This window comes from Paramormyrops kingsleyae, chromosome 9 (genome assembly GCF_048594095.1).
Source record: "Paramormyrops kingsleyae isolate MSU_618 chromosome 9, PKINGS_0.4, whole genome shotgun sequence".
NCBI lineage: Eukaryota > Metazoa > Chordata > Actinopteri > Osteoglossiformes > Mormyridae > Paramormyrops > Paramormyrops kingsleyae.
In genome coordinates this window covers 7,727,291-7,753,172 of record NC_132805.1, presented here as the reverse complement: position 1 = coordinate 7,753,172, position 25,882 = coordinate 7,727,291, and the positions used below count along the sequence as shown (strand labels likewise).

Genomic DNA, 25,882 nt, shown 5'->3' with positions numbered 1-25,882 from the left:
AAGGAGCCAGTATTCATTATGGAGGAAGAACGCATTTGGTGGTGCTGGAGAACTACACACAAGTCTCCCACACGCAAGAAGGGTCTATGGGAACAACATTAGGCTGCAAGACTACAACACAAGAGCACATGGGGCAGCTGCAGTGAAAGAATTTCTTGATGCAGAGGGGGTGCAGCAGATGCCGAAATGGCCTGCTTGCTCCCCTATCGAGCATGCCTGGGATGCCTTAGGCCGAGCCCTTAATGAAAGGGACAATATTCCTCAGAGTCTTCAGGAATTAGCCTGGGATCTGACCGAAGAATGGGATCCCCTGCCCATTGATGGCATCAACAAGCTTGTGGACGGTATGACACGGCGTCTTAATAATAATAATAATAATAAATTTTATTTGTATTGCACTTTATATTTTAGCAATCTCAAAGTGCTACAGAGTAAAAATAAAGAAATAAAAACAGGAGAATCTATAAATTTTTTTAAGAAAATGTCTTTCTAAAAAGATGAGTTTTTAGGTTTTGTTTAAAAGCATCAGTCGACTGTGGGGCTCTCAGGTAGTCAGGGAGGGCGTTCCACAGCCTCGGTGCCACAGATGAAAAAGCCCCACCACCCATGCTGCGGAGCTTGGTTCTGGGGACTTAGAGGGTGTTAGTGTGTACAGAGCGGAGGGTGCGTGAGGAGGTATGGGGGGTGAGGAGTTCTTGTAAGTAAAGGGGGGCATGACCATGGATGCACTGATGGGTGAGGAGAGAGACCTTGTACTCTATCCTGAATGGGACAGAGAGCCAGTGAAGGGTTTTCAGGATGGGGGTGATGTGGTCGTGCTTCCGCACCCTCATCAGGATCCTGCCAGCGCTGTGCGATTCTGCATATTTATGCCGCAGAAATCAGAGTTCTGTCTCTCTTAGTTTTTGAGATTGCTATGATAATACATAATCTTACTTTGCCTGAAAATAGACGTATTTGCTATATTTTGCCACGAAGGCATCAAATATTTCTACATGAGACACGTGTATACACGAGCATAAGTACTATATGGCGATCATGTAATGCCATAAGAGGTAAAACTCAGAAATAATAACAGCACGAACATTTTTAAACGGTACAAACTTGGAACAAAAGATTGAGACCGGTTTGGTCCAAATCAGAGGCACGTTGGTGATGTCCCCACGTAAACAAAACATTTATATCTCAAAAACTAAAGCAGTACAAACGAAAATTAGATGGGACAAACAATTCAGACCAGTTTAGTTAAAAATGTGAAACACAACATCTACAGGCGTTGGACAGTGAAACTGGAACACTGGCCAAAGTGGTGTTTGAGGTTTCACATCTATATATGCGCCACCTAGTGGGCAGTCTTCACTGATTGCACATTCCATCAGTAACAGCAGAGTGTGAAGATTGAATTAGCAGAAAAAGTCATACATATCACAGCTGTATATAAAATATTGTAATCCACACAACATAATAAGAGGCATATCAGACTTTTAAAAAGGACAAATTGTTGGTGCGCGTCTCACTGACGCATATGCGACCAGGACAGCAACCGGGACCGGCTTCACTGAGCTTAACTAGAGACTTTTATTTTAGTCTTTTTCCAGTATGTTGTCACCTGCTGGTCGAGCTGAAAAATGCACCTCATAAATAAATATGAGCGAAGTCAAATGTAACGCGATCCACTAACAGACAGGACGTTATCCACAAAAGTAGCTCCATATTTTTGTGGATGTGATTTTACACAATACATTTTTTAAAAAAATGCATATTTCTAGATAGTGAAATATTTGTGGATCATGGTACGTATTTGTGGATTGTCGTTTGTGTGTTACGAATAATAAAGTCCCCCACGAAGCCCAAAGGTTTCATCACGCTTTTATAAAAGTCTCGAAGAGCCCACAGGATTCAGAATCTCTGACACCTCAGGGCAAATCGGACGTCATTGCTCATGTAATACATAAACGAAGCAAGCTCCGACTCCCAGCTGCAACTCCCTGGGCTTCACCTTGATGAGGTGAGCCCCAAAGTCTCAATATTATATGTCCCATTACTACAAGAAACTATTTGAACTCTTCATATGCATCCTGCTTTCGCTTCATCCATGCCTATAGCTGGCCACACTCACTGTTTGTGCAGCCAGTTCTACAGGATTTTCATGGACAAGCCATTTCAAGAGTGTGGGAAAGCCTATTAGTTACATCAGGGAATAAACCAATTTCTTATCTCCGATTGGTTCAAGCACTGCTTGCAATCTGTGATCCTGAATGTAACCTGCCTCGGAGCAGGTTAGGCGGGTAGTGTGAGTTACCATGCAAATGTACCGCAGTAAGAATTAAACCACTGTCATGATATTGGGAACCCAGATTTACCTCTAACTAATCTTAAAGTTTTCCAGATGAGCAACAAATCCTGCTTCATGATACAGGCCTCTGAGGTCCAGATGTAAAAAATGAGTCTTGGAAAAGAACCACTTGTCAAATAATATGACAAGAAGTGGTGTGTGTTCACTAGGTTTTTTATGTCTGTAGTGATTATGTGAGTGAATTTATTTATTCTGCATGTATGTGCAGGTCAATTATTGAAACAAATAGTGACATCATAAGATTTTTTTTTTATTATGATTATTATTGATTTGTTGATTTCACAATGGCAATGATTTCATGTACTGTAGAATCTCCCTCTGATATCATCGTTCATCTCCAAAGTGCTGAACACCTTCACCAGTGGGTAAATTTGAAGATGATGTGGTCATTTGGATTTGGGATGTAGCAGCCAACTCCTGGACAAAGGGGCACAACACAATAATTAGTGGTTGGATAGTTTTGCAATTTGAATCCTAGTAGTTTTTAGTTGATCATATATTCTTTTGTTTACCAATACATTGTTTACCCTTGTGAACCACACCTGTAATTCCACATTTTCATCAAAATTAGATTTGTCATTATATGATGTGATATTATCCTCAGATTCACAAATTGGCAAATTGCTTTTGACTTGTAAGTTTAGAATCAATCTAAGTCGGACTACCAAGTAACTTTCCATGAGTTTACCAATGACTATTCAGCGGTTCAGCGAGAGAGATCAGGCTTTGTTTTTCCACTCCGACTTACCCACATCTGGTACAGTGACATTTCCATTTCCTTTGTCAACAAGTAATTCCCAGTAGGTATGCTTGGTATCATTGCCTGATACACCATTGATGGTCGTCAGGAATGGGCCATAATCATTATTCTCTGTGACTGTGAACCTGTGGAGACACAGGGGTGAGCTTCAACCCAAAATCTAAATATTTCTTTTCAGATGTTAGAGTTCCGTATCAAGGAACCATTTTGTCCTCACCTGAAACCCTTGTTATTCATGCTCAGCCGTCTCATGGCACCCAGCAATATCCCCCTGTAGGCGGTGGTGGTGGTGAAAGTTTTATTCGGGGCATTCGTGATGCTGTTGTACACAGTCATGGTGATTGTTGATGGTTCAGTGGTACCTGTGAAAATTCAACACAAACGATACTGGTTAAGCTGACACCAAATTACATGATTTTTATTGTCGTCAGATCGCTGCACTGTTCACACTGCATGCTTTCATCCTTGTAGTTTCATTCATGCTGTTTAAATCACTCCTAAACGGGTTTGTGGGAAATGTATGAACCCCTTTTTGCTTTATAAATGCCCCAATATTTTTACAACAAAATCATATGGCTGAGACAGCAAGGTAGGCCTACATACATGTTGTCCTAGTATATTAAACAAAAACCCTTTCAAATTTCTTGTCATGCCATTCTGAACTTTTGGTTGTATCTGTCCTTCCAACCAGATTGCAATTATTATTATTTTTTTACTTTGTTTGACATTGTTCTCTGAGTTCATAACTATATATTTTCATTTGTGTTTTGTTTAAGAGGCAGCCTATTTGTATAACCACTTGACAACGAAAGTTTCCCACTCAAAACAGCTCTCTCACTATACCTGCATAATCCTCCGGCCATGGTGTCAAAACTATTTGTTTTTGCAGTTTTTACCTTTTTCCTCGAGTAATTAACTTATCACTTCTGAGGGTCACGCGCCACACGTGAGACGAAAAAGACAAACTATAATTATAGTTGTACATTTTCCCATTTTTGATTTGAGCACATTTTTTATTTGAAATCGGAAAACAATTAAGTTGTCCTTCTCATTTTAGTCTTTATAAACAAATATGGAAAAAACTATACTGTTTTTGACTTCCGGTTTTGTTTAAAACTGAATGAACGAATCATACACGGATTCTGCCAAAGCAGGATTCATGTGTGCTGGACTATTAAGCCTAGGCAGGAAGGTGAGCCGAAAGCCAGCTCATTAACAGCTTGTCCCTTACGGAAAAAGCTAAATCAATGTGGTAAACCTAAAAAATCAGGGTATCTTCCGTCCAGTCTATATCCGTTTTCAAACTAAAAAACGGAAAACGAAAAAACGGATCATTTTTTTCATTTATCATTTTTTGCCTTATTCAGATATATACTTAAAACTATGTTTTTCTATTCTGTAAAAAATTATTTTTTTTTCTAAATAAGACATTTTAGAATATTGCCCTAAAATGCTGACGAGAAAAGTTCTTTATTTTATTTTTCCTAATTTAGTTTTAATAAGTAAGTATAATTCGTTTTTCAACTTTAGACGGAAAAAACAAAAACGAAAAAACGGGCCGTTTTCTCCATTTCGACTAGACCAATCCCAAAGGGAAAATTGGAAAACGGCTTATTTCGCGTTTATTAGTTGTCTGTCTTAAGAGATCAGAAAACGCCTCGTATTCCGTTTGCCTGGAGGTAGGCGGGGTTATTGGTGTCCCTTCTGTCATTGGCCAGGTACATCGCGAAGACCACGCCCCCCTCCCCCCACAAGATCGTTACAGAATACGAGTTTCGGGTCTCCCCTGAGAGTCTCTTAATGCTGTCATTGAGGAATGACATTGGGTCGTGGGGGATCCGGAGCCTATCCTGGAAGCTACGGGCACGAGGCAGGGAACAACCCAGGACAGGGGGCCAACCCATCGCAGAGCACACTCACACACCATTCACTCACACATGCACACCTATGAGCAATTTAGGAACTCCAATCAGCCTCAGCATGTCTTTGAACTGTGGGGGGAAACCAAAGTACCTGGAGAAAACCCCACGACAACATGGGGAGAACATGCAAACTCCACACACATGGTCCCAGAGGTGTGAGGCAACAGTGCTAAACACTGCACCACCACACCGCCCCCTAAGAAGTCCTATGAAGTAAATGTAACTGATGCATTGTGATTTATTCCTTACTTTCTTGTTAATCAGAATGTTTAGCAACTTTTTAGTAATCCATGATTTCCTGTTTCTCGGGGGTGTAAATACGTCATGGCGCATTTGTCTTACTCACCTCTCAAAATGGGAATGGCAAGAGAACATGCCCTTCAAGTAAGGCAGAGGTGTGTTGCTCTTCATAAGTCAGGAAATGGCTACAGGAAAATAGCTACTCGCCTAAACTTAGCCATATCTACAGTCAGAGCAATAATTAAAAAGTTTAAAACAACTGGTTGTTGGGGAGGCATGCCAGGAAATAGCCTTTACTGTCCTACAGTTACAGATATAAACGTGTGGAGTTTGCTAAACGCTACTGGAACTTAAACTGGAACAGCGTGCTTTGGTCAGATGAGACTAAGATTGAGTTTTTTGGCAACAAACACTCCTGATGGGTCTGGCGTAAAACAAAGGACGAATATGCGGGAAAGCACCTCATGCCCACTGTTAAATATGGTGGAGGACCTGTGATGCTGTGGGCCTGTTTCTCTTCCAATAGCCCTGGGAACCTTGGTAGAGTGCATGGCATCATAAACACATTGAAATACCAGGACATTTTAAATAAAAATCTGATGGCCTCTGCCAGAAAACTGAAAATAGGTTGTCACTGGGTGTTTCAGCAGGATAATGATCCAAAACATATGACCAAATCAACACAGAAATGGTTCACCAGACACAAAATCAACCTTCTTCCATGGCCATCTCATTCCCCAGACCAAAATCCCATAGAAAACCTGTGGGGTGAGCTGAAGAGGAGAGTATATAAGAGAGGACCCAGGACCCTGGACAATCTAGAGAGACTTTGCAAAGACTAATGGACAAAGATCCCTCTCTCTGTATTCTACAACCTTGTGAAATGTTATAGGAGACGTGCTGTCCTATAGGCAAAAGGGGGTTGTACGATGTATTAATTCACAGGCGAGCTAGGAATTCCTCAATAACAGCATTAAGAGACTCTCAGGGGAGACCCGAAACTCGTATTCTGTAACGATCTTGTGGGGGGAGGGGGGCGTGGTCTTCGCGATGTACCTGGCCAATGACAGAAGGGACACCAATAACCCCGCCTACCTCCAGGCAAATGGAATACGAGGCGTTTTCTGATCTCTTAAGACAAACAACTAATAAACGCGAAATAAGTCGAAATGGAGAAAACGGCCCGTTTTTTCGTTTTTGTTTTTTCCGTCTAAAGTTGAAAAACGAATTATACTTACTTATTAAAACTAAATTAGGAAAAATAAAATAAAGAACTTTTCTCGTCAGCATTTCAGGGCAATATTCTAAAATGTCTTATTTAGAAAAAAAAATAATTTTTTACAGAATAGAAAAACATAGTTTTAAGTATATATCTGAATAAGGCAAAAAATGATAAATGAAAAAAATGATCCGTTTTTTCGTTTTCCGTTTTTTAGTTTGAAAACGGATATAGACTGGACGGAAGATACCCTGATTTAAAAGCAATTCGGGAAATTATATAAGGACAATACGATAAAAGCAATACGGTAAAAGTAAATGCAATATGATATAAAATTAAAAGCAATACGGCAAAAGCAAAAGCGATAAAGCAAAAACAATAAAGAAAATCATAAATTTTATTATTTTATTTTACATTTCTTTTTGCTTATTTAATTTTTATTCTTAATCTATTTCACTTTCTTATTCAAGATTTATTTCCTTACTGTTTTACTTTTATTCTTTTTTTATGGCACTCGATCCTATGACTCGATCCATACTCACGAGTTATGGGCCGGAGGAATAATTGACGCGATCTTATGAAATCAACATTTGCAAAATATGAAGGAGGATAGGAGAGTGGGTATTTCTGAGTTCCAAAACACGTAGCCATGGGTGTTGTGTCTAATTTCCACGTTTATTCGCTTTCATTTTTATTAGATTTCACTGACTTATTTAAAGTGATCTCTTTACATATTTATATTGTAGGTAAAGGCAAATTTAAAAGAAATAGGTAATTGTTGAAAACAACACGATAGTTCTGCTTCGTAGTTCCGTTATCTTACTTTCTGATACTCAAATTCAGACACTTACGCAACTGTTACCGAATCGCTTGATGCAGCCAATTTTGTGATGCATCATATTGTGTAAGAATAATTAAGAACAATTAAGAGTCGGGCTGCCACCCGTCCCGTATAATGTGGTTGTCTAGACACGGTAAACATATGTCTGTTTAAAGACTCACACAGCACGTTTTGCCTAAAAAATAATGGTATATTAATGCTTTTTCAGAAGCTACTGTAGGATCACAAAAACATTAATTTCCAACAACACGTGAAGCAGCACCTCTATAGTCAAAGAATTTAATGGCCACAGAATTTGGTATAAACAATTGCATTGAAATTACACCATGTAAAAAACAAATGCATAGCTTATGGTGCATGTGCACTTACCAACTTTATATTTTATTTGTTTGTTGAAGCTCCAGCATGTCATTTGTCAATTTTTTTGTCTAACCAATTTTTTTAAAATAAATCTAGATGTGTCGAAGTATATATTTTGAATTATTTATTTTGACATTGATTTGTAATAAAATTTAGTTTTGACTTGATTACTCGCACACACAACCATGTGTTTAAATACACGTATTATATTTAGGTCCTATTTATCATATATTTTATTCACTCTCTAACCCCTCAGTTTCACTGCACTCGATCTTCTCTTACTGTAGCCTGATTTATCTGCAATAAGCATCGATCGGTAAATTCGTTGACTTTTCGTTGCTTGTAAACAGCGTACAATGTACACTAAACCCCATTTAGCTGCATACAAGTAAGCAAAATAACATTTGCCAGGTAGCGAAAGTCCTGTACGTCTTGTCCTCCATCTGAAAACTAAGGGAAAACATTCTTAATTCCTGTGATAAATAACTTGCTGTATTTTGTCCACAGAGAGACACTCATAATTATATAACATTTCGTCCACAAAAGCATAAAGGTGTCACTTTCTTTCGTGCACAAAAATCAAAAAGAATGTTTCATTTTGTGCACAGAATTGACAGCAGCATCTTGCATTTGATGGAAAGTCGTTTCAGCCACAAAATGCATTTCATCAACTAAATGTAATAGTGATAGTGAATCATTTTGTAGAGGAAATATACGTCATGAATGATACACAGTCATTTTGAAAATTGAAAATAAAAGAAAAAAAGATCCGCTTAGTGAGGGTGGAAGGCTAAATCGGAAGAAAATGGTTGCATTTCTAAACGAAAACGCATTAGTGCGGATGTAGCATTTGTCACACACCCTCCCAAGTTGTGAAATGTAACAGAATGTAAAATAATTCTCACCTGCACGTGTGTCACTTGTTAGGACACATAGGACCAGAAATAGGGAGGCTATGGAGACCAGAGTCCTCACTGCCAAAGCCATTCTGTCTGCTGGGTCAGTCTGAAGCTTCCTGCAGTCACCTGTCCTCAATTTATACCATCACAGTGACCGCGCCTACTGGATGAACGTCTCTCTGTTGGGAGTTAACTAAGGTACAAGGTGTTATGGAATTTATTTTTACGCACGGAAGTATTGAGTTATAATCATTGTGCAAAGTAAATTTAACGTGAGGTTTTACACAATAGTGATCTCTATGTTGTTTTGATAAAAAAAACAGCAATGTACCAGAACAAAGAAAATATTCTTTTCAAGCATTATTGGCCTCGAAAGAAAAGGTATGGGAAGTAGATAATATTGTGCAAAATGCAACACACTTGCATGAGTTGGCTTTGTCTCTGAAAGCTGTTGAAGGAAGGTTTGCCCATGACAGTTCTACCTTTAACCGAACCACCTATATCTATATAATTACAGTACAAAGACTATGAAGATGCAAAGGTTAGGACTGGTGCCTATTCATGAAATTCTAAAATTACTAAAAAAGCATTTAGTTGGGTTGCATGCGCACTGGATAATTACCACCACTCAGAGTTGAGAGGCCAATATGTAAGTACTGTATGAGGATGCTTTATTCTTAATGCTGGTAAAATATGTTTATGGGGACCTCTCATTCATTTCTATGGGAAAAAATGCTAATGCTAACTATGACAACCTTAACCCCTACCCAGCCCTGACCATAACCATAAGTAACCAAGCAAAAATGGGCAAGTGATAGAATCTGAGCGACTTTGACAAGGGCCAAATTGTGACGTCTAGATGATTGGGTCAGAGCATCTCCAAAATGGCAGGTCTTATGGGGTGTTCCCAGTATGCAGTGGTCAATACCCACCTAAAGTGGTTCAAGGAAGGCCAACTAGTGAACCGGAGATGGGTTCAGGGGCAGCTAAGGCTTACTGATGTGCGTGGGGAGTGAAGGCTAGCCTGTCTAACCCGATCCCACAGGAGAGCTACTGTAGCACAAACTGCTGAAAATGTCATGAACTCGGGTGCGAGGATGAGGCATGGTGCAGGCAGGAAGGGAATGTGGACGACCCACTGGCGGCTCAGAGGACAAACGGGGATTTATTAACAGACAGAAAAACACTAGAAATATTTATAAAACAGAAACAGACCACAAGGGGTCAAAAGTAAAAGGGGAAAAACAAAGACTAACTACAAATGGGGCAGGTAGGTAGGCAAGCAGGTTTAAAAAAAAAAAACAGAACATTCAAACCTAACTGACATCCAACAAACATCAATGACTCCAGGAAGAACAGAACAGGATCAGGAACCTAAATACGAAAACTAAACCGGGTAATGACACAAAAGGAGTGAGACATAGACAATTAACCAATCTGGGAGGGTGTAGGGCAATGAGCAATCAGGTAAACACACAAGGGCAGGCATAAAAACAGGCAACAGCTACAACTAATAATTAAATTCAGGGAACTCGAACTAACAAAGAAACTAAGAAACAGAATCTACACTAGGGGAATAACAGACAGGTAAAAACACAAGCATGGGCACAAAACATGAAACCAAATACAAATCACAAGACACAGGAACAAGAAAACTCATACAAATGAAACATTAGGGAACAAAATACAAAAACAGAGGAGGCAGGATTCAAACACAAGACAGAGGGGTTCATTGGCAACCAGGCCATGCGGCTGACAGGGAGCAGGGGAAAACACAAAGACTGACAACAGGAGGGACGGGATGACCAGCGACGCCTGCTGGCCAAACGGGGAAGGGACCCAGAGTGGGACAACAGGAGCTGACCCTGACAGAAAGTTAATGCTGGCTTTGACAGAAAGGAGTCAAAACACACAATGCATTGAAGCTTGCTGCAAATAGGGCTGTATAGATGCAGACAGGTCAGAGTGCCCATGCTGACCCCTGTCCACTGCCAAAAGTGTATATAATGGGCACATGAGTGTCAGAATTGGACCATGGAGCAATGGAAGAAAGTAGCTTGGTCTCATGAGCTTCATTTTCAGTTACATTATGTGGATGGCGGGGTGCCTGTGCGTCGTTTACCTGGGGAAGCGATTTCACCAGGATGCACTAAGGGAAGAAGAAAAGCCAGCGGAGGCAGTGTGATGCTCTGGGAACTGTTCTGCTGGAAAACTTTGGATCCTGGCATTTATGTGGATTTTACTTTGTTGTGAGTCTCAAATCTCGTACTTCAGTACTTAAACTTGCTGTCCTCTATAATAACTGACATTATAAATACTTCCCTTATTTCCAGTCTTGTACCTTCATCTTTTAAAACCACTACAATAACTCCAATTCTTAAAAAACCTGGTGCAGATCCCATTAATCTAATTAATTATCGTCCTAATTCTAATTTACCTTTTCTCTCAAGAACACCTGAGAAAACTTTTGCAGCCCAGGTTCACTCTCACCTTACTGACAATCACCTGCTTGAAGATTTTCAGTCTGGGTTTTGTCCTTTTCACAGCACAAAATGACCGGCTGACGGCAGCTGATGCGGGGCTGTTAACAGTACTTGATCTGAGCTCAGCTTTTGACACAATCTCTCATAATATCCTCCTAGACAGGTTAGTATCCATTTTCATCACTGTACTCCTCTTGTGTCATTTAAATCATATCTCTGAGATCACACTCATTTTGTTCAATTGAAAAATGTTTGGATCGCAGTCTTGCCCTATTGTTAGTGGAGTTCCCCAGGGCACCGTTTTAGTCCCCCTCCTCTCTATTATTTATCTTTTGCTTCTTGGTCACATTTTCAGGAATTTTGGTATACAGTTCCACTCTTATGCCGATGACACCCAGCTCTATTTGTGCACCAGGCCTAATTATACTCTCTCCAACTGTCTATGTGAAATTAAATCACGGAAGTTCTTCTCATTGGCACTAAATGTCCTCTGGCAAAACTTGCCAGCTTTTCTCTTACTATTGATAATGACGCAGTGTTGCCCTCCCCCCTGGTTAAACGCTTGGGTGTTATCCTCAATAGCTCTCGACTCTTTGGAGCACACGTCCATGGCAAGCCAAATTGCCTTTTATTAGTATAAGGCTTACTCATTATAACGTAATTCTTACTAGCAAAAATAACATTCTTACTAGTAAAAATGCAATTACATTGTAGAGATCTGAAATTACATTTTTACTAGTAAAAACTCAATTATGGGTATGTGGGACTGGAATCTCTACAATATGACTTTTTGATGATTATAGATCTCTACAATGATTATAGATCTCTACAATGATTATAGATCTCGACAATGATTATAGATCTCTACAATGATTATAGATCTCTACACTGATTATAGATCTCTACAATGATTATATATCTCTACAATATCAATACAATATGACTAGTAAAAACTGAATTCAGGATATGTGAGGCCAAAATACAATGGAAGTCAAGGGGAATATATGACTAGTAAAAATTGAACTATGGAGATCTATAATATGAATTCTCACTAGTAAAGATACAATTCTTACTAGTTAAAATGATCACTCTTGTTAGTAAGAATTGCATTTTTGTTAGTAAGAATTAAGTTATGAGGAGTAAACCTTATACTAATAAAAGACAATTTGGTTTGCCCTAACACGTCAGTAACGTCACTCGGACTGCATGTTTTCATTTGTGTAATATCATTTACATCAGTCACTTACAGCTCCTAGCACTTCTGTTCTTGTACACGGGTTACGTCCCGCATTGATTACTGTAATTCTATCCTCTTTGGCCTCCTCCATAGACTTCAGCTGGTTCTGAATGCAGCTGAACCACGTCATTACCAGAAGCCCTTCAATAGAACATATTACTCCTGTCCTTCAGCAGCTCCACTGGCTACCTGTTACATACCTTATTGATTTCAAGATTCTATTTCTCACCTTCAAGGCACTTGAAGAGAGTGTTCTGTCTCTAATCTAATACACGTCAGCACACCCTCTCGTACTCTTAGATCCTCCTCCTCCATTAAGATCTGTGTATCTTCTGCTTGTTCGACTCTCTGCTTACCTTCATATCCATCTTAAGACACATCTCTTCAAATTGACCCGTTTGATCTAGTACCATGTCCTGCAATTAAATTTATTTCTAATTTATTATTATTATTTATTTAAGTGAATTGGCTCAAATGTGCTGAAAATAGAAATAGTAGTGATAAATTAACAGTAATTCTGTATTTAATTAATTTATAAATGGTCATTAAAAAAGTAAAACATAAAACTCTCCCATGTCATCATCCATCGCATGCTTCACTGTAGACATCATGGTGTGCCAACTAGGTATGTGGTTAATGGTTGTGTTTTATTGTGAGCAAAATAGTTTTTCCTTGAATGTACAATGTTTACCTCTCCTGGAGCCGACACCTTATCGTGGTGGGGGGGTTTGCGTGTTCCAATGATCCCAGGAGCTAAGTTGCCCGGGGCTTTATGCCCCTGGTAGGGTCACCCAAGGCAAACAGGTCCTGGGTGAGGAACCAGACGAAGTGCGGCTCATAAGACCCCTAATGATGCACAAAATAATGGAACCACGGTTTCCCTTGCCTGGACGCGGGTCACCGGGCCCCCCCCCCGGAGCCAGGCCTGGGGGTGGGGCTCAATGGCGAGCGCCTGGTGGCCAGGCCTATACCCATGGGGCCTGGTCGGGCACAGCCCAAACAAGGCATGTGGGTCCCCCCTCCAATGGGCTCACCACCTATAGGAGGGGCCATAGGGGTCGGGTGCGATGTGAGCTGGGCAGTGGCCAAAGGCGGGGACCTTGGCGGTCCGATCCTCGGCTGTAGCTCTAGGGACATGGAATGTCACCTCTCTGATGGGGAAGGAGCCTGAGCTGGTGCGCGAGGTTGTGAAGTTCCGGTTAGGTATAGTCGGGCTCACCTCGACGCACGGCTTGGGCTGTGGAACCAGTCTTCTCTAAGGGGGTTGGACCCTCTTCCACTCTGGAGTTGCCTGCGGGGAGAGGCACCGAGCTGGGGTGGGCATACTTATTGCCCCCTGGCTGGGCACCTGTACATTGGGGTTTACCGCGGTGGACGAGAGGGTAGCCTCCCTTCGCCTTGGGGTGGGGGGACGGGTTCTGACTGTTGTTTGCGCTTATGCGCCAAGGCAGTTCAGAATACCCACCCTTTTTAGAGTCCCTGGAAGGGGTGTTGGAGAGAACTCCTCCTGAGGACTCTCTTGTTCTGCTGGGGGACTTCAATGCTCACGTGGGCAATGACAGTGAGACCTGGAGTGGCGTGATTGGGAGGAAAGGCCCCCCCGATCTGAACCCGAGTGGTGTTCTGTTGTTGGACTTCTGTGCTCGTCACGGATTGTCCATAATGAACACCATGTTCAGGCATAAGGGTGTTCATATGTGCACTTGGCACCAGGACACCCTAGGCTGCAGTTCGATGATCGACTTTGTAGTCGTGTCATCGAACTTGCGGCCTGTCTTAAAATGGATGAGAGAGGGATATAGGGCTCTCGAAGGAACAAACAGGCACGCTTAGGTTCACTCAAATACACTTTAATAAGTAATACAAAATGATCTCACATTAACACCAATACTGAGCTATCATATTGAAGGCAATGCAAAATAACTCGTACTACAACGGATATCAAATAATATATATCTTATAGCTAATAGTATTAGGTGCAAAGGTATGAATATATATAGAAAAGAAGCAATTACACATACAAGAAGCAAGGAAATATAAAAAGTTACGAAATATTATCACAAGCGGCGATAATTTACTCGCAACAATTAAGGGAAAGCATAAGCAGTTGCAAAGCTATTTACACTCGGACGTGCTATCATCACCCACCCTCACACATGGACTGGGGAGCCCTTTCAGTCCTGGCAGGAGACCAACACGTGAGTTCCGAGAAAGTGCCGGGCGATGCGCGCTCTATCCCACGGCTGAACTCCGGTCAGTACTGGGATCTCCCCCTTCCTTTATACTAAATTTAGAGTTGCGTGTGGGCAGGGGGTAAGCTGGCCAGGCTCACCCCTTCCCCCCAGGCAATATATGGTGTTCCAATTCCCCCTTTAGTCCGAGTGATTCTGCTTGCGATAACATACTTCAATGGGCGTCCTGGCGCCAGGTGTCTTTGCGCAACGCCTCCCTGTTCCCCCCTAAAGGCAATATAGGGTGCTGTATACCAACCCCCCACCCTATCTCCCGAAACCAAGATAAGCATCCTGGCTTCTTTTATGAGCCCAAGTTATTTACGGCAAAATTAGGTTTTACAGGGGATCAGTAAATAACTTGTTCGTGCAGTGTAGTGACATTTGGGGTGAATCATGGACGATTGATCTGAATTTCTGGACGATCAGTCCACACGCGATCGGAATTAATCCACAATTACAACTTTCCAGAATATTATAGTAAAGTTAATTCCATGTCACGTGGGTGACGTAATCGTCCGCAAATTCATCCTAATACACGGCCGCATGTCTTGGACACTCGGGTGAAGAGAGGGGTGGAGCTGTCAACTGATCACTACCTGGTGGTGGGTTGGCTCCGCTGGTGGGGGAGGAAGCCGGCCAGGCCTGGCATGGCAAAGCGTATAGTGAGGGTCTGCTGGGAACATCTGGCAGAATTCCTTGTCAGTGGGAGTTTCAACTCCTACCTCCGGCAGAACTTCTCCCATGTCCCGTGAGAGGCGGGATTTAGTCCTAATGGGCCATGTTCCGCACCTCCATAGTGGAGCTGTGGGCGTAAGGTGGTCGGTGCCTGTCGCGGCGGCAATACCCAAACCCACTGGTGGACACCGGTGGTGAGGGATGCCGTCAAGCTGAAAATGGAGTCCTGTCGGACCTTTTTAGCCTGTGGGACTCCAGAGGCAGCTGACAGGTACCGGCTGGCCAAACGGGGTGCAGCTTCGGCGGTCGCTGAGGGAAAAACTCGGGTGTGGGAGGAGTTTGGCGAGGCCATGAAAAACGACTTCCAGACGGCTTCGAGGTGATTCTGGTCCACCATCCGGCGGCTCCGGACGGGAAAGCGGTGCAACATCAACACAGTTCATGGTGGGGATGGAGTGCTGCTGACCTCAACTCGGGACGTTTTGGGTCGGTGGAGGGAGTACTTCGGGAGTACATTAACTCATATATGAATATATGCATGGACAAGAGCAGTTTAATCTTCTAAGAAATGTCTTGGTAGAATGCACACATAAAGACTTGCATGCTGTATGTTAATAAGCACGTATTTGCTTTTGAAAACTTTCACGTTGAAAGCCTACTTACCTTCCCTTATTTCTCTTTTGAGACACATACAATGTGGCAAATCACACAGGGTGCTGCGCTCTCTCATATACTCCACCAATACCAAAACTCTCCTCGCTTCCTTGTTCCTCAATCAACAGGTATTTTTCAACATTTGCAATCTCCGCTTTGTAACAGAACAGTGAAACTGTTTCTTTTCATGCCTTTTAATAAGTCCTCTGAAGAGCACATTTGCCCATTCACAAGAACTGTGAAATTAAATATCTGAACCACTGTGTCTGGTGTAACTGATGCATGTTCTCTAAGAGCAAGATTCTCCTGCCTTGTAGGTTTTCTTGAATAATGCATCCCAACAGCGGCAACCTTAGCTGTTACTTCTTTAAATCTTCTCAATTTCTTTTGAACAGTGAATCTGTCAAACAACTCTTTGCATTCTTTTGTTGCACTTCTCAAAGTATCTTTACTCAGAAGTGGCAATGCCTGTCTTAGACTGAATTGTTTCATTATCTGAAAAGAGACACACTGGGTTCCATGGATCGTTTTTAATATTTCACCATTAAAGGACTCAAATATGTATCCTGAATGACCCCAAAGAGGTCCCCAATTGTACACTAAATCTTGTAAGTGAAGACATAAATGGACATTAAATTATTTTCATTGGCATATAAAGTTTCAAATGTTTTGACAAACTCCACCACAAGTTTTTCCACATCTTTTAACTTCTTCTTCAGTGATGGCTTTGCATAACAAAAGCATGAATGTAACCAGGATTAACCAATGCTGATGAAATGCTTGTGTGTAAAACACCTTACAGCACAAAAATACTGTAAAACAGTTTTGCCATTCACTGGCCTTCCAAAACCGTCTCTGCTGTAGAGACCCTAGTTACATCACATGGAGGCTTGATCAATATCAGCCATTCTGATTCCAGTATAGAATGGTTTGTCATGGTTTTGACTATCAAACCACAGACCTGCCATCTGTCTCACAACACCAAGATGCACGCAATGCATGTGGTCAGGAGGCATGCCGGATATCACATCAAAATGTGGAATATTAACGAGACATGTTAATACCAAAAGTCGGTATTAATACCTGTCTAATACCTGTCTACACCAAAAAACAGGCTTTGAAATATTTAGAGCTTCTCTTGCATTAATGGCAGTTGAATCATGGTTTCTCTTTGTAACAACTTTGTAAGGATAAGAGCTCATTGTTCCATTGCCCTTTAAAACTTGTTCCCCAGGGTGTAGACAGAAGCTGCACCCACATTGACCGTTAAATTGGGTCATGTTTTGCAATATGGGCCTTGTCACTGAGTCACACATTATCACAGCTGTAATCACCCTGCAGTGTTCAGGACAACCCAAATTTCTTATTGTAAATCCATGTCTTGACAGCCCCTGACACTCCAAAGTAAAAGGTCTCAGATATGTATTCACATTTGGTTTTCTGCTTCCAAACCACAAACTGAAAACTAGAATATTATTTTTATGAACTGGATAGGGAATCTCATCAAATCATTCCCTGTAGAAGCCAAATACTATACATAGATGACTTAAACACTGGTACACCATCACAGTTAAGAGTCAATGAATATCCATGGAAATTCTTAGAGGGTTCATGTTCTCTGAACTTGTGGTACATTTTTCCATCAATCATGTCTTTGTAACAGTTGGGATAATCAAGGCCCCTTTGATTTGCTGACAGACATTGTACAATATTTTCTCATTGTAGAAGGTTTCATAGCTGGGATTCAATTGGTAAGTATATAAAGAAGTTGCCATTTTTCAAATAATTATTTCTATTCCAAGAAGTGCTACACACCTCGCATTGCCCTGGCATATTAATAATTTATACTGAGAGAAAAAAGACATACTGATAAAGAATCATCATCATCTTTATTGCCACATTCAGGAATGTGCTTTTCTAGTGTTGGCTGTAAAATCCAAGAAATGTGGCATTATATTAGACATCCATCCATCCATCCATCCATTATCTATACCGCTTTATCCATCTGGGTTGCGGGGAAACTGGAGCCAATCCTAGCATCATCGGTCGAGAGGCAGGATACACCCTGGGCAGGCCGCCAAGTCCACCATAGGGCCAACACAGACAAACAGCCACACACACTCACATGCACACCTATGGGCAATTTAGAGTAGCCAGTCGACCTAATCTGCATGTCTTTGGACTATATTAGACATCTTAAGTAAATTCAAAGCTTCCCAACAAAGTGATTATATAGTTGTAGTTTCTAATTGTTTAATGTGTTCCTGGTAATATATCTTAAGAAGGTCTAACATGTTTTTTATCGTGGATGCAAAAGAAGAATTACAAAATGGAAGGCAATTGACATCAGAGCTTCAAATAAACAATATGCACTTTCACTTACAATTGTTATTTTAGATGATTCAGATCCAGAGGTAGGTACCCAGGACAATCCACACATAGGTTCCCAGTCATCCTCGGAGATGTTGTTTAAAAACTTAAAAAAAGAAAAGAAAAATTAGATGTACAATATGTTTTAATAAATTAAAAAATTTAAAATTACCAGTGGCTATTGTTAAATAGTTTTCAGGGCTGATTTGGTGGTTATCTTAGCTGGAAGAACATGTCATTTTATATTTACTTGCAGCTTAACTCATTAACTGGATACAGTATACATTAGAGTGTAATAAAGTTAGTAATACTGTATGAAGAATTATCCCAGCTACAGAGGACAATACACTCAGGTGTGCAGTCACCTCAGCAATCTCATCATTTAAGCAATGCTAAAAGTAATAGCTGTTCGACATTTCTTAATGTTTGTGTTTACATGTAGTGGTGGCCTAGTGGTTAGGTCACACGCCTGTCATAACCACTTTCACATCTGTGATCTGTAATCCTTTTTATTTCCTTCGTTTAATGAACTTACAAGATCCTGACATGATGAAGTTTAAGTCAATTACGGGGCCCCCTGCTAGCGGGGGGCCATCAGCCGCTGCTTACCTTACTTATGAAGCATGGATTTCAGGTCTGTTCATTTGATTACATTTAGTATATATATATATATATATATGTGTGTGTATATTTTCATATTTGTATTCTTGTTTTAATTTCATAGTCAAGTTTTGATGTTATTTACATGTACTTAAATGTGTCTGTTCCTGCATTTATGTTATTTAGTTGGGTGTTTCCAACTTGGGCTCTAGGTGGAGCTGTGGACAGGAGAGAGTGGAGAATTGGAAAAAATGGTTGTCAGGGTTGCCAGTTATTCAGGGTTGCCTATTTCACGCTCAGTTGGCATACTTTTTTTTTATTCGTTTGGGGGAAAATGGGATTTGGGTTGGGAACCTTTTTTGGGCTACTTTCTTTTTTATAAATAGCACAATTCATTCACATTACACCCAAATCATGTATTTGCCAATTGTTACTACATTTTTATTCGCCATTTGTGCATAAAACCAACATTCCAGGCACATTGGAATTCTTGTGCGGAGCTCTATCAGAGTGAAGTAGATAGAACACTTATTTACAGAAAAAAGATGGTAATATCTACACCAAAGGAAAGAAATTTAAATATAGGTACTGATCAAGAAAGAAGTATGAAAGAACTTTATAAATAAATACAATAAGTACTGCAAATTATTGCATAGCTGCACAGAAGGCAGATGTTGCCCATATATAGTATTGCACATTTAGACTATTGCACATCTTATCCTGTTGCACATTTAGGATATTGCACATTCATCCTATTTCACAGATGATTTTAATTGCACATGACCAGTGAAGTGAGGTAGTGTAGGGTTATTATTTTACATGTTCATTTGTTTTGCTTTGCCATCAGTCAGGGGAAGAAGCTGTCGAAGAACCTTGTTCTGTGAGTGATGATGCTGTCCGCTCTGCTGAGTCTCAGATTGTACGGACAGTTTTTGTGTCTGAGCAGAGAGTGGGCCGGATGGAGTGAGTCCCTGATAATTCCCTCTGCTCTTCTCTGACAACGCTGTGCGCACATAGAGTCCATGGAAGGGTCTGATGTAACCTAACCCTAACCTAACCCTAACCCTAACCCTAACCCTCTCCACCTCAGTCCCTTTGATGGTAAGAGGCTGTAGAGGGGGAGGTTTCTTCCTGAAGTCCAGTATTATTTCTTTGGTCTTGTCTGTATTGAGGACGAGGTCATTGTCCTCTCCATAGACAAGAATGTTATTTACCAGGGTTCTGTACCCCGACTCGTCCCCCCCCCTTGATGAGCCCCAGGATGGTGGTGTCGTCAGCGTATTTAATGACGATGGAGTCCTGGGTGGAGACACAGTCATAATTGGACAGGGTGAAGCGTTTTGGACTGATGCAGCACCCCTGTGGGGACCCAATGCTGACTGTAAATCCTGCCATTCTCATCATTCTCTGTCAAAAAGTCCAGAATCCAATTACAGGTTGGAGTTGGGACACCGAGGTCTGTCAGCTTCTCGATCAGCTTGCCGAGGCGGATGGTGTTGAAAGCAGAGCAGTACTCCAGGAAGAGCATCCTGACATACGATCTGCTACATTCCAGGTGTTGCAGAGTATGGTGCAGGGCTATTGCTATTGCATCATCCACTGATCGGTTGAGGCGGTAGGCAAACTGGAGCGGGTCGATGGCGTCTGGGACCATGTGGTTGAGTTCTGAACCAGTTTTTCTAAGCACTTCATGACAACTGGTGTGCCACTGGTCTGAAGTCATTTAGGGTGGATGTGTCCGGTCTTTTGGGGACTGGTATGATGGTGGAGGATTTAAAAATATGGGGGACTACTGCCTGGGATAGTGACATGATGAAGATGTCAGCATACACACCAGCTAGTTGTTCCCCACAGGCCTTCAGGACTCTGGGAGGGACTTCATCGGGTCCCACAGCCTTGTGGGGGTTCACCTTTTTCAGTGCTTTCAGGAGCTGTGTGTGTGTCACCTGGAGGACCGTGTCAGTGGGGTTACAGGGGGCCTTTGAGTGTGTGTTAGCGTGTGTGTGTCACCCCTCTGTTGTGTTCTGTCTCACTCATATCACGGAGACACGCTGGTGGTCTTTATTTTCTGCAACGAGTCCAGCAACCATGTCAGTGTAATCAGCATAGATGGAACATGCTAATCACAGTACACGTGTATTTCATTATTTTCATACACGGGTCTCAATGAGTTTGTAGTCTTTGAGCTAGTGCAAAATGATTAATTCTGAATTAATGACTCAAATAAAAGGAATGATAACATTTTCTGCTATTATTTCATTATTTTCAGGGATACTGTCACTTTCCCATAGGAGGTGAATCAAAATCTGCAGTGGTTTCCCACAATGCACTTAGTTTTATAGCAGCGCACTGACGTTGCTGAGCAGTAGATGGCGCTGAACCCATTTTGCAGGAATTTCACTCAATTACAGGCAGACATATACGACACATAGAGAGGTGTATTTCCCATTTCGTTGAGAGGGTCCTTGTATAGCAAGCCGTCTTAACATTTAATCAAGTCACACTCCTATCCGTAATTACATTTTATATGTACACAATTTACATTTCTCCTAGTCAAAATTACATTCTTGCTAGTCAGAATGGCAATTACAGATATCCACAATTGCAATCTTACTAGTAGAAAATGTATTTCAAGATATCTAAAACTTTATTTCTCCTATTCACAATTCTATTTAAGATATCTTTATCTTTATCTTTATTATTTATAGTATAAGTGGTCGTTTTGACATTTAATCGCTAGACTTGGATATGTATTGCAGATATCCGTAATTCAATTCTTCCTAGTCAAAAAGAGCATTTCTGATATCCACAATGCATTCTTCCTATCCAGAATTGTCATTTCAGATATCTACAACGTCATTCTTCCTAGCAGAAATTACATCACTTTTGCCAATCATGTCTATTGGGCTTTCAATTTCAGACGACCCTGTCGTCATCATTTCATATACAGTGGTCCGCTTGGCACAACAATATTATTATAATTAAATGTATTAATGGTTTATTAATAATATTAAAATAATTAATAAGAAGTCTTTATTTTTAAATGTGTTTTATTATATAATAATAATTACTGTTACTGTCTATCATTGTCTAAGTGTATTTTTACTAAATATTTTCTAAATATATGTATTCAGCTAGTGTAAACATGCACGATGCTATCACAGGGAATGCGAGGCTGAGACTGAAGCTTTAGCCTTTGTTTCCGTTGAGAGACGTGCCGCGTGACTCATTTCCCCGCGCATACAAGTTATCTTAAGTCGGTGTTCATGGTTCGACTTCTGAGATTCAGATCGAGTTCTAGGTAAATTTTTTTCGAAATGGTGGGTAGATCTCCTTACTGCTGCTCTCCTCCCTACAGGCCCCACAATCTCAGATTCCAGCCTTACAGTATCTCCAACACTGCAGGCACCATGGCAACGCTGACCTGGGATGTCCCCCACACCTCTGTCCTCACAGGTAGCCCCACAAGAAGAAATAGCAATAACCCATGAAAATTTATGTGAAAAGGATAGAATTATTTTATTAATGACAATCTAGTTGGATCAACTAGAATATGAATGTCATAAATGCACAGGGCGTGTGTTCTATTACTCAGCTACTATGTCCACCCCTCTGTGAAAAGGCTTTAATATCCAGATGGAGGGACCTGCTCTCCAGCCCAGCAATGGAAGGAACCGGTGTAGAAAACGGGACGCAGGAGGTTTCCGAACCATAGCGGTGATGCCAAGCAGCGCCCGGAGCAAGCAGATCTCTGGGCTTGACCCCAAGTCCAACTACTGGTTCTGGATCGTCCCCTTGGCAGGCAGTGCCACCGGGCCGCCTTCACAGAACTACAGTGTTGTACCAGGTGAGCCTTTCCGACTTTGAGGACAGTGATTCAGCCAATGACAAGCCCTTAATGGGAAGGGTTTTCTGTAAACCAGGTATCCATAGTAAATAAGGCTTATTTAGCTCCTGTAAATAATGACATTTCTGTGTTTATCCTGCCTAAATGCATCCATGCTCCCTCACCCAGTTCAGAAGTAAATATTTTTCCAAGATTTGATTAATCTAATCTCTTGAACTGTTGAATCTGTTAATGGTCAGGAATGAGAATGCAGATTCTCGTATGATATGATACATGAGGAATTTTCCTTTATCTCAAAGTCTTCCGGTTCCAGGCCAGGGACTGAGCAAGGCGGCCATCCTGGGCCTTGCTATCGGAATCCCCTGCGGTTTCCTCCTCCTCATCATCATCGCTCTCATCATCCTCTGTGTCGTCTGCTGCAGGCGGAGACCTGAGCCTTTTATAACATAATGCTTGGGCCTCCTCTTCTTGTTACTCATAGTGTCTTTTATACATGTCTTTTTATATTTCTTTTATACATGTTTTATGATAAACGCTATACATTAAAATAACTTACACTACAAAGTGTACACTACAAAATGTACACTACGAAGTGTACACTACAAAGTGCACTCTTTGTTCTGCCACATATCATTTAACTATCTCATGTCACTCAGGTGGACCACAGTCATCAATGATGAGATATTTACCTATTTCATTAAATGATTTAAAAAATAATACTTAAATATAATAAAGGAACAATATAGCAACATGTACTCTACGGGCAAGAAACATTCAGCATACAACACAATGTTTTAAGCAGCAGGCAGGCATTCTTTAACCACAGGACTTGTTCACCATGTCATATTAGCCAAACAGTCTTTAGTCCTGACAAACTGCAACTACATTTTTCCATGAGACGTTTCCACGAAATGGTCATATTTAAAATGCCGTCAGAAATTCATCACACACTGTCTGATATTACATTACAGTTCATAAAAATGCCTGGGGTGAACCTAAAACAAGGGAAGATGACACTTCACGATTCTAATACACCTATCACTACATAGCTTCTACTGCAAGAATCCTACACCAACATGCCAATTAAAATCAGGCTCAGCCTGTATTTTGTCTAAATACTGTACAAATAGATTTCAAAATGTGTTGATCTGTTGAGCAACACATGATCTGTCTATACATACCGGCGACTGGTTTGTTCCGCTGATATAATCATGTTACCTTGTCAGCTTAAACATGTGGTGACATTTCAGTACCATTGTTTAAAATACTCTGATTGGTGACTACAGAAATTCAGAAGAAATGTAAGGTGATTAGAGGCTACTTGAAATGAATAAAATTAAGAATGTTAACAAAACCAAATGAGCCTTTAACTGTTTTACGTTAAAGAAAGCATCCATGTTTGTAGCTATACTTAAAAACATGTTGGCATAGGCGCATGTAGTTTATTGTCCCCACGACCGTACGCATCTCCATCACCTATCAAACACTAGGCCGACTCGGCTTAGGCAACCACACACGACATGCAAGCCATAAAAATATGCACATGCTTCTGGGGGATTTCAATAGTTTTGTATGTTTATTTATTTATTTTTTTAATAGTGATTAGGTTTTCTTCTAAAGCGTGTATGTACTTGAAACAAGTTTGAGAAAAACCCTACCACTTTCACGCACAGGCAAGCTGCTGCAGACACAACCCTGCTGCCCCTCCCACTTTCAGAGACACACACACACACACACACACACACACACAGGCACACACACACACACACACACAGGCACACACACAGGCACACACACACACACACACACACAGACACACACACACACACACACACATACACACACACACACACACACATACACACACACACACACACACAGGCACACACACACACACACACACACACACATACACACACACACACACACACACAGGCACACACACACACACACATACACACACACACACACACACACACACACACACATACACACACACACACACACACACACACACAGGCACACGGCCAAACTGCTGCTGCTAAGCGTCTATTGGAGGATCGCGTCACACCCACCTCCTCCTCCTCTCATTCTTAGCTCCGACTTTCTCTTCTTTCAAACTCGCGCAACACCGGGATAAGCTCCAACATCTCCTTTGCAGAATCTACAAGTACAGCATTTACATGCTCCGGGCCGACCGGGACCTTCCCACAGTACCACACCACAGGCAGACCCAGCGTATGCTCACGCTGCATCAGGTAACCGACCCGCTCAGCTCCGCGCTCAGCTCCGTTAGCCTCATAGCACGGGGCTATTCGGACAAACCACTGAAACTTCATTTCACTCTCCCCACTATCCATCCATCCATCCATTTACTTCTGCCTATCCGAGGTCGGGTCGCGGGGGCAGCTCTCTCAGCAGGGAAACCCAGACTTCCCTCTCCCCGGCCACTTCATCCAGCTCCTCTGGGGGAATCCCGAGGCGTTCCCAGGCCAGCCGAGAGACATAGTCCCTCCAGCGTGTCCTGGGTCTTCCCCGGGGCCTCCTCCCAGTGGGACATGCCCGGAACACCTCAGCAGGGAGGCGTCCAGGAGGCATCCTAATCAGATGCCTGAGCCGCCTCATCTGGCTCCTCTCAATGCGGAGGAGCAGCGGCTCTACTCTGAATCCCTCCCGAATGACAGAGCTCCTCACCTTATCCCTAAGGGAGAGCCCAGCCACCCTGCGGAAGAAACTCATTTCAGCCGCTTGCACTCGCGATCTCGTTCTTTCGGTCACCACCCACAGCTCGTGACCATAGGTGAGGGTACTGTAGGAACGTAGATCGACTGGTAAATCGAGAGCCTTGCCTTTTGGCTCAGCTCCTTCTTCACCATGACAGACCGATGCAGCGCCCGCATCACTGAGGATGCCGCACCGATCCGCCTGTCGATCTCCTGCTCCATCCTTCCCTCACTCGTCAACACTCTCCCCACTAGTCAAAATAAAATAAATAAATAATTACATTAAATAATTAAAAATAAAATAAATAATAAAATTAATAATTTAAAAAATAAATAATAAAAATTAATAATTTAAAAAATAAATAATAAAAATTAATAATTTATAAAATAACAAAAATAAATAATTTATATAAAAAAACACCCCCAACACCACTAGTCCTTGCCAAACCCCTCCGACTGACC

The 25,882-nt window shown here is 41.5% G+C and overlaps 2 protein-coding genes across 3 annotated transcripts in view; both read left to right on the top strand.

Annotated features, from left to right (window-relative positions):
* Nucleotides 1-25,882, top strand: part of LOC111844513 (uncharacterized) — a 70,030-nt gene that overhangs the window by 29,901 nt on the left and 14,247 nt on the right. Inside the window, exon 1 of one of the 2 annotated variants that reach the window (XM_072716242.1) lies at nt 24,796-24,955. The exons of the other annotated variant lie outside the window; for it this stretch is intronic. The gene's annotated coding sequence lies outside the window, so the exon portion shown is untranslated. Of the gene's footprint in view, nt 1-24,795; nt 24,956-25,882 lie in introns of those variants that run through there. 2 annotated transcript variants of the gene reach the window in all.
* LOC140592472 (V-set and immunoglobulin domain-containing protein 10-like) lies at nt 22,261-23,147 on the top strand. The gene is made up of 3 exons (XM_072715880.1): nt 22,261-22,306; nt 22,473-22,697; nt 23,011-23,147. The coding sequence occupies exons 1-3, from the start codon at nt 22,261-22,263 to the stop codon at nt 23,145-23,147; spliced, it is 408 nt and encodes a 135-aa protein (XP_072571981.1).